Genomic DNA, 13,338 nt, shown 5'->3' with positions numbered 1-13,338 from the left:
ATATTTGGCGCAATGGTTCCTTATGGGGGTTCTTGCTCCTAGAATAATTGAACATACAAGAGCTTTAACATTAACCCCCTGGAACCATGAATTTAGAAATACATAACAATTAAGACTTTTAATAAGTCTTTATACAGTGATAATCATGTGTATGTGGCAGTGCAGTGGTACGTCTATCCTGTAGCCTGGTTATGAAGATGGGTGTCTCTCAGCAGTGAGGTCCATACCAGCTAAGATTTTGGAAGCCTTAGTGATCTGAAACAAAGACGGCAGCCAGAAGGTGCACAGTAATGTGCTCATGCTTATAATGGGGAGGGGGGGAGGGTTGCGAGCCGTTGAGCATACTTACCAAGCAGTGGTGCCAGGTATATATGTCCCACGTTTGATTGCATCAGCTGTTTACAGCCTTACCTCCGTAGCCTGACTGAAATAACGCTGCGCTCGATTTGCTGAGACTTTCAATTGTCATTTGGGCATGTTTTAACCCAAGACATGCAGAGTAGACCTGGTGTGTGTCTTTGCATGAGATCTTACAATGCTATCTCATTTGATATTTGTACGTTTTTTACGAGGTAGCTAATTCGTACGAATTCGTACGACCTCAATCGTACGATATGTCTAAACCCCAGTGACGGGTAGGTTTAAATTAAAATTAAATTAAATTAAATGTATGCATTTAGCTGACACTTTTATCCAAAGCAGCTCACAGTGCATTCAGGCTAACAGTTTTTACCTAACCTGGAAATTAAACCCACATCCTTATGCTTCTAATGCAATGCTGTGCCACAGGAACACTTTTACACAGGTTTAGGGGTGAGGTTAGGTGTAGGTCATTCATATTTCATATTATGCAACTCGCATAATGCGTAAGATTTAGCACAAATCATATGAATTTGTGCGAATGAAGTGGTACAAATTCCTACGAATTAGCCACCTCGTAAAATATGTATGAATTGCTGTGAGATCAGGCTGGATCTTATTCCTGCAGGAGCAGCGCTGTTAGGAGTCACCCTCACTCGCCAAGGTAGTCTGCTTTGTTACAGCCATTCTGAGTAATCCTACAATAAGCTGGGGAGCTGATTGTAGGAGGTAGGCAAAAGCGGTGTGGTTGCCAACAATTCAACTAATAGAATTCTGGTGTGAAGTGAGAAGAGGGTTTTGAATGTTGTAATGATATTTCATTGCTCATTTTATACCAAGAGAAAGAAGCCACTCCCAGACACAACGTCATGTCTGCCAGCCAACTGTGGCTGGCGTAGTGTAACTAGGCTTCTGGGGAATACGTGGAAGGGGTGTATACTGAGACACCAAAAATAATGCTTGAAAGAGAACATCAAGTTGCTTCATTTAAAATGTTTCAGAGGTTTTTTGTTTTTGTTTTGTTTTTTCTAAAAGCAACATCATAGTCACAGTCATGCTGTTGGTCTGAATATCAGTACTCTTGATTGTATGATTTTGCTTAATTAGCAAGCTTCTAAACTAGACAAAGCACTGTATCGCATTGCATGTTTCAGCAGCAATACTGTAGCTGTTTATATTACGGGAATAATGAGCAGTGCAAACATGCATAATTATTATTATTATACTGCATACTTGTGAACATCAATGCAAATTTCCCAGAGACTGCTTTTCTCATTTCAGAAGAGGACAACCTGTTTAATGACCCATTGCACAATACCCGAAAACTACAGTACACAGGAATTGAGACAGTGATCCTGTTTTCAAATGACACACGTAGTTAGTGAGTCATGACAACTCAGCAGTTGACCAGATAGCTCTTGAAGAAACCAAATGCTCAAGGTTTGGATGGTGTCGAGTAGGTTAGAAGCTTTTAGTCCATCAACGATAAGAAGCCATTTAGGTCACAGCGATAATCTATCAACTCTTTTCAATCTTGATTTCAATATCTCCGAACATAATTCCACTCGGAGGATGTCATTAACGTTGGCCGCTCTCTATCAGGTGTCCTGTCCAATGAGGCACGTCTGGGGACGAGCCATTGGCCAGATTTGCATTTAAATTGCTTCATAATGACTGTTTCAAGACTTCCAGGTTTGAGCACCAATAAGAGCCGGTTCCCCTGTGAAACGACAGTGTTAAAACTAATGTTCACGAGGATACAACTCATATTTTTTAAATCTCTGTCCAAGTCGCTAGTGCCTAAAAGCCATGTTTTGATTGGATTTTGGTGGTAAATGGAAAGTAAGAAAACATTAGAATATGATTTAAGATCAGCTATTGGTGTAAAACAACCCAGGGTACCATTCCCAAAAAAAACTTTATTTGAAATATATTGGAAACTTATTTAGTGCAAATTTCAGGACAAATGCATTAACACAGATCAAAATGGAGTCAGGGCTAAAATACACCTTGTCTTTCAAATTCACAGTTAATGTAACTACAGACAACATGCTGCTTAAATGTGCTAGAAAAGGTGGCACAGGAGTTGTATCTCCTTGTGAGCTCCATGTTATTCAGTTGGGTTTGAATCTTCAAAGACAGTCATATATGTTGAAAAAAAAAGGAAAGACATTTAAAGAATTTTTTTCTCTTTCATTTAAAACAAATTCAGATGCTATGATGGATCATTTCATTAATTTTGTAAAAAAAAAAAAAAATTTTATTTCTCAATGCTTATTGTGAATATTTGATTTGTGCATCTTAAAAAAAAAAAAAAAAAAAAAAAAAAAAGAAATTAATCCAAAAAACTATTTAGGCATTTTTTTGTGTGCCATTTCATTTGGCTCCATTTTGTTTTATAAGGCACATTTTCACTCACAAATCAATTATAGATGGATAAAATTCTCATTGAATATCCTGTAATAAATGAGTTGCATTATGGCACAAAAATCAGTTGTAAATATTCAAACAGTAATGTTCAAAAGTTTGGGGTCAGTAATACATGTTTTGAAAATGTATACATACAGACGGGATGCATTACATTTATCAAAAGTGGCATTTATAAGACATTTACAGTTTTACAAAAGTAAAAACACTGGAGACTGGAGTAATAGCTGCTTGAAATTTCAGGTTTGCCATCACAAGAATGAATTTCACAATATTAATGTTTTTACTGAAATTATAATTAAACGAATGAAGCCTAGGTGAACATAAGAGACTTCTTAATAAAAATAAAAAAATACTTTTTATTTGGGGGATAAAAGAACAGATAAAATCACAAGAACTAAAAACTTAAAAAATATCCGCAAAAATAAGCCGCGTGGGAAACTGGAGAAAATGGTTGACATGCTGATATTCATAAACCAAGGGACATTGTGAAAACTTGTGAAATCCGACCTGTGCCACATTTGTGAAGAGAAAAATACAAGGTTGGACGTCACACGTCACTGGTTGGTGTTGACAGGCATTAATTTCCTTCAGTTACTCAGCACTTAAATTCACAGACTGTCAGGTCTCCCCAGAGCACTGACACTTAGACACACATTAAGGCTGGACAGTAAAAGCCTCTGCAGACTCGGTCTGAGAGCAGGTTCACCAGACAGAAAACACTGTACTCAGCTAGTCACTTATGCACTTCTACTGGGGACGCCATGCTAAAGAATGGGCCTTATTGACAAATAATATCTCACAGGCCTTCCACCCTCCATCTTGCCCTTCACTTTGAGTGCTGCCTCTACAAATAAACCAGCTTTAGCAATAATAATTAAATCCTCTTTATATGTACATTAGAATTATATTTATTTATTTAAAAAGCGCTTTTGCTTGGCATCTTTGACTTTCATTACATGCATTATAGTAAAAGCACAATATGTGCTGATAATCACTTATAAAATATGATTATGTGCATTTATAACTTTGATAAAAGATACAGAATAATAAGAAGATGTCTGATGAGAGATGGACAGCTTGTTAAAATATCCTTTGCTCCATCCTATCTTTCACAACTAAAGTTTTGTCCACCACAGTGGAGTCTTTCTTTTTCTCCTCATACGGAAGCTGATTGTCTTTTCTCTGCTTCTCATTTGGTGCCATCAGGTCCAGATCTCAGTGGGCACCATGGCTTCTTTGGTGCCTACCGAGGGCATGAGGTTCTCCTCACAGAGGAACTCCAGTGGGAACTGGACCAAGAAGCCCCTAATCTTCTTCAGAAGCTCCTGAGCTTTACCAGGGCTCTCTTTATCAAGACCTGGTTTGGACTGGAAGTTCATGAGCTCCTGTTTGTTCCTCACCAGGCTTGAGGGCAGACAGCGGAAAACCTGAAATGCAACCGCATCAACAGTCCTCAGTTTTCTACCACTCAGAACAAAGGATAAATTCTTATGGACTAAAATAAAAGTTTAATTAAAGCTAAAAAGGAAAAATGCATGTGTATTTATCACCATGATTTAAAAAAAAATCTGCAAATACTGTATGTGCACTAAAGTATTTTTTTTTTTTTACATTTGATAAAATAATTTTCTAAATAATAAAACATTTTTCTTTAATTCTTTTATTTTATCTAAAGGTATAGGACAGAAGCGTTGCATCTTTTAGGTGGGAACTAATGCCTCCTAATTGTATCTGTATTTGTGTGAAACATTTGGTTGAGTGGCTGATGTGTATGAGGTATTTACTGAAATTGCCAGCCTACAATGGTGGCTCAGAATAAGAATCTGTCATTCCATTAAGGCTCATTATTACTGGCCTGCCATGAGGCTGCCAACCGAGTCTGAGAGCTTCAGTGGTGATTGAGAGCAATACCTATCTGACAAACGACCAAGCAACACCTTTAAATCATCATTCAAATGCTCCACGTAATAGGAAGATGGAAAGTAGCCATCATAAATTCCACCGCTTACCCAGGAGCGGGTGGGGAAACACACAAGGAATCACACTCACCTTCTCATAGATGGTGGCGTTCCTACCCGAAATACTCATCCAGATGTCTTTGTAGAATGCGTTGCTGATGGGGTCACTAACATCAATGGTTGGATCGTCAAAGGCACCAAGAATGGTTCTGGTTTATGAAAAAATAAAGAGTTCCAGCTGTGATTCAGTGTTTTGCTAACACTAGGATGGTTGGCTTTCCACCAGATCTTACTTGAAGCACTCCAGTCTGAGCTGCAGAGCAAACTTGCCAGCCTGGTACTCTTGACCATCCATCACTGATGGCGTTGTTTCTGAATCTTCAAAAATCACAGCTACCTCGCTGTCCCTCTTCCCCAACATGCTGCGGTCGTTGATGTTGGCAGAGCCTGTACAATAAACAAATCAATTAAAAACAGACAAGTTTATACATATGTATATATACGTATTAAAAATGGCATCTAGTGGCATTTGAAGCAAAACAAGTCTGAGCTGTTTCATAAATTACAATAACTATAAAAAAGACATTAGTTGTTTTGTTATAAGGAAACACAAACTGATCATGACTTGCTTAATCTAAAATATCAAGGCAAATAATAATCACAGACCACAAAACAAGGATTTTTTAATAATCTATGATTCAGTTTTATTCATTGTTTTAGAAGTGATTGGATCTTGAGACATTTAATTCAATAGTACACACGAATCCTCCACCTACAGAATCAGAGAAAACTCAATTTTAGTATGCGGCTAAATGTTTCCCTCTGCCTCCGTCTGATCTATGGGTTTCTTCATTTGATTTATTGTATCTTCTGCAGAAACCTAAAGCTTTATCTGAAATGACACTTGCTTATCTTTTATGAGTTTCTTCTGATCTTTGTACAAAGTTTTGTTTGAACTTGTCTTTTTTTTTATAGATGTGATTTTTCTCAGATGTCTTTTCAGTCATGATAAGAAAACAGAAGCATGGTGACAAGGCTTGTCAAACAAATTGCAGAACACGTCTCTACTGCACATCTGGCACAGCAATCATGTGTAAACTACACAGACTAATATTTTCTTCATTAAAAAAAATCACACATTTGGGCAAAAAATACACTATTTTAGGAAAATGAGTTGACAGATGTGAAACTATCTATTGATATGCCAGGTCAATGATTATGTGTTGTCTCACTGTCTATCCTTCAAAAATCAAATGGTGTACCACAGTCTTCCACAAGGGGGAGTATAAAACTCCAACCATAAAGAAATGATGCACTTGCTCAGCGAGTTGCTCAATAATTACAGAGGAACGCAGGCATGAAAATGTCTCAGTAACACTTAAATTATTTGTTTTGGCTGATTGTAACATCGTTAACTCACCAATAATGACAGTGTTGTCATCAGCAATGAGCAACTTGCTATGAACATAGATGAGTTCAGTCACAAGTCTGCCTTCCAGATCCGCATGAGTCCTCAGTCCACAAATAGAGATGTAGTTCATCCATTGGTCATCCACTGTGGGGGTGTAAAGCGAGAAACGGGTGAAACACAGACAAAATACCACTGCCCCCCCAAAAAAAGATGTCTCTCACCATTTAGACCTTCCTAGAAAGACAATATTTCCTGAGTCAAGAATCGGCAAACCCTTTTTCTTAATCGAACCCATTTAACAATACTGTATTTAACTCTGAGTATTTAAGTAAATAGTTCAATAATTTAACAACACATTTGCATGTTCACTGTTCTCCGATGTCGATAAACGGTCAAATAACATGGATTGTAAAAACATTTTTACTTGCACGTACTACAACTTAAAACTTGCGGCCCTAAAATGAAGTATAATCAAATCGGCTGTATAAGTCATTTCAACTAAGTTGTATAATTGAAGTTGAAATGACTTATTTTAATAATGTATCATTTCTATCTTGAATTATAGTTGACTTCCGGTATCATGCGGATCACCATTGAACAATGAAATCAGAGTATGGGACGATATTCCCAGCCAAGCGTTTAAAGCAGTGTTTGAACTTTAAGCTGACCACAATTAACCTTCATAGCAGGCAAACTGTGGCTGGCAGCAGCTGTTGGCCTTTTTTTTTTAATCTTAGCGGGCGATGTGGAAAAGAATGTTTAGGTGGGGAGAATAACACAGCAGATTCTATTGGGAGCAACAGCTGGTTCAGAACCAAAAGAATCCCACACACTTGCCCACACTGATTGGATTTAAGACAACTCGTGTGTGGAGAAGGTTGAGAGACTTGATCACTGAAATGCTGAACTTGCAGAAGTGCATGGAAAATCAGAACCGACGGGGAAAGAAAGAAAGAAAGAAAGAAAGATAGAAAGAAAGAAAGAAAGATGAAGGCCAACACTAAACAGGCTGGTTGTTTTTCCATTATGAATCCTCCATAAGCAGTTCAGAGGACAGAGTTTAGTGCGTGCGACAGCTTCATAAATTTCACCTCAACTCATTAATGCTGCAAGCAGACAACCATCCACTGTATGTAATGTTTAGCACATTTTGAAACGTATTTACATTTTGCAAATTATGCTTATTAGTCATATATGTTGCACTGCTGAGGTAGACCACAAAAGAGAACTCACTCGCCACAGAGTCAGGTTCACAGTAAATTATGTCACAATCATGTCAGCTTATCATTCCTTCCACAATAAACAACATGCACAGAGAAAGAGAGAGAAGAGGGATGGGAATAATCAGACTTACTTTCTTTCTTAAGTTGAGCAATTATGGAGTGCTCTCCTCTATTCATGGTCCTACAGAAATAGACATTCAGGCCATGATTAGATGTTTTTGTTAAAAATGTTAGCACAAAGTTATCACAGTGTTCCGTCAATAACTTCAAATTAATCTTAAGGTCACCCCCCCAACCCCTCAATGTGAGAGGGAGCTGAAAATAAATAAATAAATACAAATCCCTCAATAAATAAATAAGTAAGCTTTGTGACAGTTTTCCATGTTTAATGTGACACTAAGGCACTGCCGATTTCCATTCGTTTTCCAGACGAGTGGAACAAGCATTTAACACTTGGCTGTGCCTCTTACGTGTGTAATGGAATAAATTGGTAATCTGGCATTGGAAAACAAAGGCGCTCTGTCAAACATGGGTCATTATCCTCACATGAGCGACATTTACAATTTTCTTAGACAAATTCCTGCTTTCATCCAAATGATATACAGAGAGCATGCTTGGAAGGTTATTGTGAAGATGAGGATGTATATGCCTGACTGCAGGATGAAATCAAGCTTGTCTGGTAGATCAGGGCTGCTAGCGCTTCCACTCTGATAGAGTTGAAAGAAGCTGTTTAGCGTGTTGTAAGACTCATTAAAGCTTAATCAGGGAAGGACGCACTAACTCATGAATGACCATGTAGAAACAGGCAGTCAAGTCTGCTCAGTGCACATGACACGCTTTGGTTTTCAAGACAACTTGAAAATAACACCAACCACATTGACTGCTCTAAAATAATAATAAATGTGAATAATTTGTCAATAAATGACACTGAAAAGGTAAAATGTCAATGTAATGCATCATTTCCAGTCTCCGAAACTATTTTTACTATAAACTGAAGTGGGGATATATATATATATATATATATATATATATATATATATATATATATATATATATATATATATATATATAAAATTAGTTTTTCTGAAAGTTTCTTATGCTCACCAAGGCTACATTTATTTGCATTATATTTCAGATAACTGTTTTCAATTTTAATATATTAATAAATTATGTAATCTTGTATGTAATCTTAATAATTATGTAATCTTGTAACTGCCAAGCTGAATTTTCAGCATCATTACTCCAGTCTTCTGTGTCACATAATCCTTCTAATATGATGATTTGATGCCCAACAGATAAGCAACAGTGCTTATTATTATAAATGTTAAACCTGATATTATTATTTTTTTCAGGATTCTTTGATGAATAGAAAGCTCCAAAGTACAGCATTTATTTCAAACAGATTTTTAGACATTATAGTCTTTACTGTAACTGTTGATGTCACTGAATAAAAGTATTAATTTCCCTCAAAAAAATTTTTTCAAAAATTTACAGAAAAAAAACACCATACCAAGACCACCTTCAAAAATGGTTTTAAATATTAAATATTTAAATATGATAACACTGACTACCCAGACTTGTGTTACTGAGATCAGATGGATAGTTGCATCAGATCAGATTTCATATTTGTTTGTTCTTTTGTAGTTGCCATTTTTTGCTTTGTCATTCACCTTTTCCGGATTGTTATGCTGTTGTCTGAATAAAGATTTTGAAACTGACCTGTTACTGCAAAAATAATCATTAATAGCAAAATATCCATTGCTAAAGTCTTGTACGGTACATGGCAAACCTATGCAAGTTTGAACCATTATCATGACAACCAATGAGGACATCGGAGCAAAAGTAATGCAGGTTGTACTTCCAAAAACATCAATCTCCTGCATTGAAACCAAATTAATCTGTGCATGAAATGAACTATTTAAACGTGCATCATCTTGCCTAAAATCAACTGTTTTTATACTCTCTATCATGCAAAATAATAATAAAAACATTAATCTGGGATCAAACTCTGTTTGAGACTCAGGTGGTCTGATTTTTACTATCTGACCTGAGCTGCCCCTTTCTTTGCTCAAAGACATATGCATAGCAATCATTTCATTCTTACCTGTAGTTAAAATGCATAACAGCCTGGAGTGCACTTCCTCCTCCTGTGGAAATGTCTCCCTCGAATCCAGGAACCAGGGGAGTCACCACATACACACGGAACAACTTCTTCTCCCTGTGACACATTATAGCAAACATCAATCCGATATACATCCATGTAAATATATACTTATGCTTATTCTTAAATCAAATACCCTCATGTCCTTTGCCATTAAATGGTAAAACATCCTTTCCAACCCATTTCACTTCAGCAGCATTTCTTGTTTTATCTGTGTGCAGCCTCCATGATCATTAAGTCATTACGAATGGCTTTTCTCCCCAGAGAGCTCTTTTAGCACATGCCAGCATTGTTAGAGCACAAACAACAGTGCAGTATTTCAGTGTTGAGGCTGATGCCTAGAATGACTAAATGAAGAGCGGCACATCCACAGCCCATGTCTGGCACACATCAGTGCTGTGGCAGAAGCTGGCTTCTCATTAGTCGTCAGTGTGTGTTAAAGACACGCCTGTCTCTCCAGCTGAGCCTGTGTGTATGACAGCAGCAGAGAGACTCCTGTCTCCTGCAAATCACATACTTCACAGGGATCTGCACTTGCCAGGACTCCATTAGTATTGGAGAAGATGGTACTTTAGGATGGGTTTTTGTAAGTTTTATCAATCATGAATGATCTTTAAAATGCTGTGTCCGAAATTAGCTAACCACTTTTCAGTTTAGTTACAATAAATGTACATGATGCTCCTGTACTTGCATATCCCTACTAAGCTCCTCTGGTCCAATTAATGGTAATGTTCGACAATCACACTTACTTGTGAGCTCTTATGATTCGCTCAATAATGGCGTCACCAATCTTGTTGTAAACATGTTTGTTATCAGCACAGCTGATGAAGAACTGGTTCTGAAACAAAACAATCAAACAGGAACAATCAGTTTCAACTCATCAGGCAAGTTACTGGGCCATAGTAAAATATGATTAAGTTCTCTTATTATCTTGTATTCTCTCGTATTATCTCTTATCAGTTCTTTCCAATTATATAGATTTTATTAGTTTGTTTTAACTTGGTGAATATCCAAGTCATGGTTCTTGTAGAATTTCAACTGAATATTTCTTGCCATCTCCCCCCGATATGCTCTGTTAACTACTGCTGCATGGCATTTGTTAATAATATGAAGCAAATGAAATGTCAACGTTTTTTACAGCTTAATACATATTTTGCATTTAAACTACTAAAGTCTGAACACATTTATATTATATCACTGAATACTGACAGACAAAGTGAAAGTGAGGGATTGTGTACCTCAATGTAGATGAAGTGTTTGCTCTTGGCAATGACCTGAATATAGGCATTATGAATGGACTCCTCATGGTGCTTGATTCCCGCCGACCAGTCTGCAGCTGACCGCAGAACCTGAGAGACCATTTACATTTATGGCCATTTTTATGGGCATTTATGGCAAAGTTACTTATTGTGCATGCAAGGTATAGTTTTTTTTTTTTAATCAGCATTCAGTTTTCACAGTCATTAATGCGTTCTCACCTGGACTTTGGTCTGGACACAGTCTGGCACTTGGTACTTTAGATCATTGGCTGTGCTGTGAGATTTGGGCAGGAGAAATGGGTAGGAGAGCGACCTGTACTTTGGCTTCATTATCTAAAGGTGAGAAAAGTCAGTTTACTATAACAGAACCAAATAATGTTTCCTCAAAATGTTACAGCTCAAAGTAAAATTCAAGAAACAAACAGAAGAAAATTCAGAAGCTTGTCTAAACATAAATAAATTGAAAGCGTGCGGGTCATGGCCCAGGCAAAGTGGTGGTAAATATCTCACTTTGGTGAAGTTCCAGCGTTGTATAAAGTGCCTGGCCACATCTCTGGCCGCTTTCCCATGCACCACTGAGGAGATATCATGCCAGGGCATTCTGGGGGTTGTGTATCTGTCAATAAAATCTATAGTCGAGCATAGTGTTAAAAAGCAGGATTGTAAACATCTGAAATGCACTGAAAAGAGTGCGTTTAATAACACAATTAGCCTTGGACTACCCGGTTTAATGATCACTGAAATGAAGAAAGCAAAAAGCGGCCAGGCAGTTAAACGTGTAGCTCACCATCAAAAGGCTTGTCCAGCTGAACCCAGTCTTTGTACACAAAGTTGCAGTAGTCTTTGCCGTGCCAAAAGCGAGTGTTTCCACTCAGCTCTCCCACTTCTCTCTGAAGACTGTGCAATGAGCCACTCTCTGAACACATAACACATACAAAACAGCTATAAAACTTAAAGGGTCCTTTCAAAGAAAACAACTTATGAGTTACTTTCAGATCTATTCATTTAACTGTTAGGTAAAAAATGTTAGCCTGAATGCACTGTATGTCGCTTTGGGTAAAAGCGTCTGCTAAATGCATACATTTATTTATTTATTTATTTATTTATTTTATTTATTAACTTCTTTTTTTCATGAAGGGTGTAACCACAGGCATACCATAGACATATTTACAAATAAAAGACTTGCTTATTTGCTTAATGCTTATAATTTTTAGTGTGTATGTACATGTTGCAAAAAAAAAAAAAAAAAAAAATTGTAACAGTTCAGCAATAATTAAATAACTGACATCGGACCAAACAAACAAATATCAAATTACTGATACATTTGGACCATCATTTTCCATGACATTGATAGCTACTGCATGTTTAGTAATATTTTAGATTTATCCACAGCATCATACCAGAATATAAAACTGAAGAATAAGTTGGAAACAAAGGATTGGTTATCCTAATAGTAAATTAATGTGAATTTAGTGTAAGAATCAGCGACAAATTAAATCCACCCTAAGGTCAAAGTCATTTCATTAAAGCATATATCTCCTTATTAGTCTTTAAGCTAGTCTTAAATACACTTAGTCCTCTCTCAGACAGACTGCAAACCGATCTATATGTCTGTCTTATATGGCAGGGAAAACAAACATAAAGAGCTAAAGAAAGAAAAGGATGGGGCAATCGCTCGGGGCAAGGAAGGGTGTCTAAAGCTACACCTAATATCAGCCTGAAAGGATAAGCATCACTGCACATCCAACAGAGAAGAAAAATGCAGATAAAATCCACAGACTGACTGACACTGACAAGCAGCAGAAAATGTTTGACCTTTTTGCCCCATTTACTGTTACAGATAGTCATAATTATAACAGGGTTTCAGTATTTTGTGATAACTGGATTACATTATTTGCAATTATTAAGCTCCACTGAAAATAAAAAAATACATAAGAATAGTGAAAAATATAATTACAATTATATATACTTGTATGTTTGTGTGTGTGTGTGTATATATATATATATATAGAGAGAGAGAGAGAGAGAGAGAGAGAGAGAAATCTAAATATTAAAGATAGATAGATAGATAGATAGATAGATAGATAGATAGATAGATAGATAGATAGATAGATAGATAGATAGATAGATAGATAGATAGATAATTTAAATATATACATACATGTATACATATACAGTATACATTTTGTATTCATATTCATGTTACATATATACATATGCATTCTTATGAGGCCAGCTAATATGCTCCTATGATATCATCTTCCTTTGGTTCCAAAAACATTCATGTAATTTACAGGTGAAATAAGGTGGCTGCCAAAAAACTGTGGTGTGGATCTTAACACCGACTGTATAAGCAAAATGGGAGTCCAGTCTATTCCTATGTATTACAACTACTGTAAATGGGAAAAAATGTGACTAGTACATGCAGAACGTCAGTCGACATGAGGGAGTGTAAGCAATGGCACTTTTCATTTAGCAGTGAACTGTCCCTTTAAGAATCCTTTTTTTAGTTAAGGTCACAGAGGAATTAGTCATC

General features: G+C 36.7%; 1 protein-coding gene across 2 annotated transcripts in view; it reads right to left on the bottom strand.

Annotated features, from left to right (window-relative positions):
- Positions 1-2,259: 2,259 nt before the first annotated feature.
- The window catches only part of LOC128028999 (phospholipase D1), a 44,048-nt gene continuing 32,969 nt past the window's right edge, over positions 2,260-13,338 (bottom strand). For both annotated transcript variants that reach the window (XM_052616440.1, XM_052616431.1), the window contains 11 exons: positions 11,590-11,718; positions 11,313-11,431; positions 11,022-11,135; positions 10,782-10,892; positions 10,293-10,381; positions 9,487-9,600; positions 7,514-7,563; positions 6,169-6,303; positions 5,042-5,195; positions 4,840-4,957; positions 2,260-4,217 (listed from right to left, as the gene is read on the bottom strand). In XM_052616440.1, the coding sequence (XP_052472400.1) occupies positions 3,993-4,217; positions 4,840-4,957; positions 5,042-5,195; positions 6,169-6,303; positions 7,514-7,563; positions 9,487-9,600; positions 10,293-10,381; positions 10,782-10,892; positions 11,022-11,135; positions 11,313-11,431; positions 11,590-11,718 (1,358 nt within the window). In that variant the 3' untranslated portion in view covers positions 2,260-3,992. The remainder of the gene's footprint in view (positions 4,218-4,839; positions 4,958-5,041; positions 5,196-6,168; positions 6,304-7,513; positions 7,564-9,486; positions 9,601-10,292; positions 10,382-10,781; positions 10,893-11,021; positions 11,136-11,312; positions 11,432-11,589; positions 11,719-13,338) is intronic.

This window comes from Carassius gibelio, chromosome A2, assembly GCF_023724105.1.
Source record: "Carassius gibelio isolate Cgi1373 ecotype wild population from Czech Republic chromosome A2, carGib1.2-hapl.c, whole genome shotgun sequence".
NCBI lineage: Eukaryota > Metazoa > Chordata > Actinopteri > Cypriniformes > Cyprinidae > Carassius > Carassius gibelio.
This window is presented reverse-complemented; position numbering and strand designations above follow the sequence as displayed.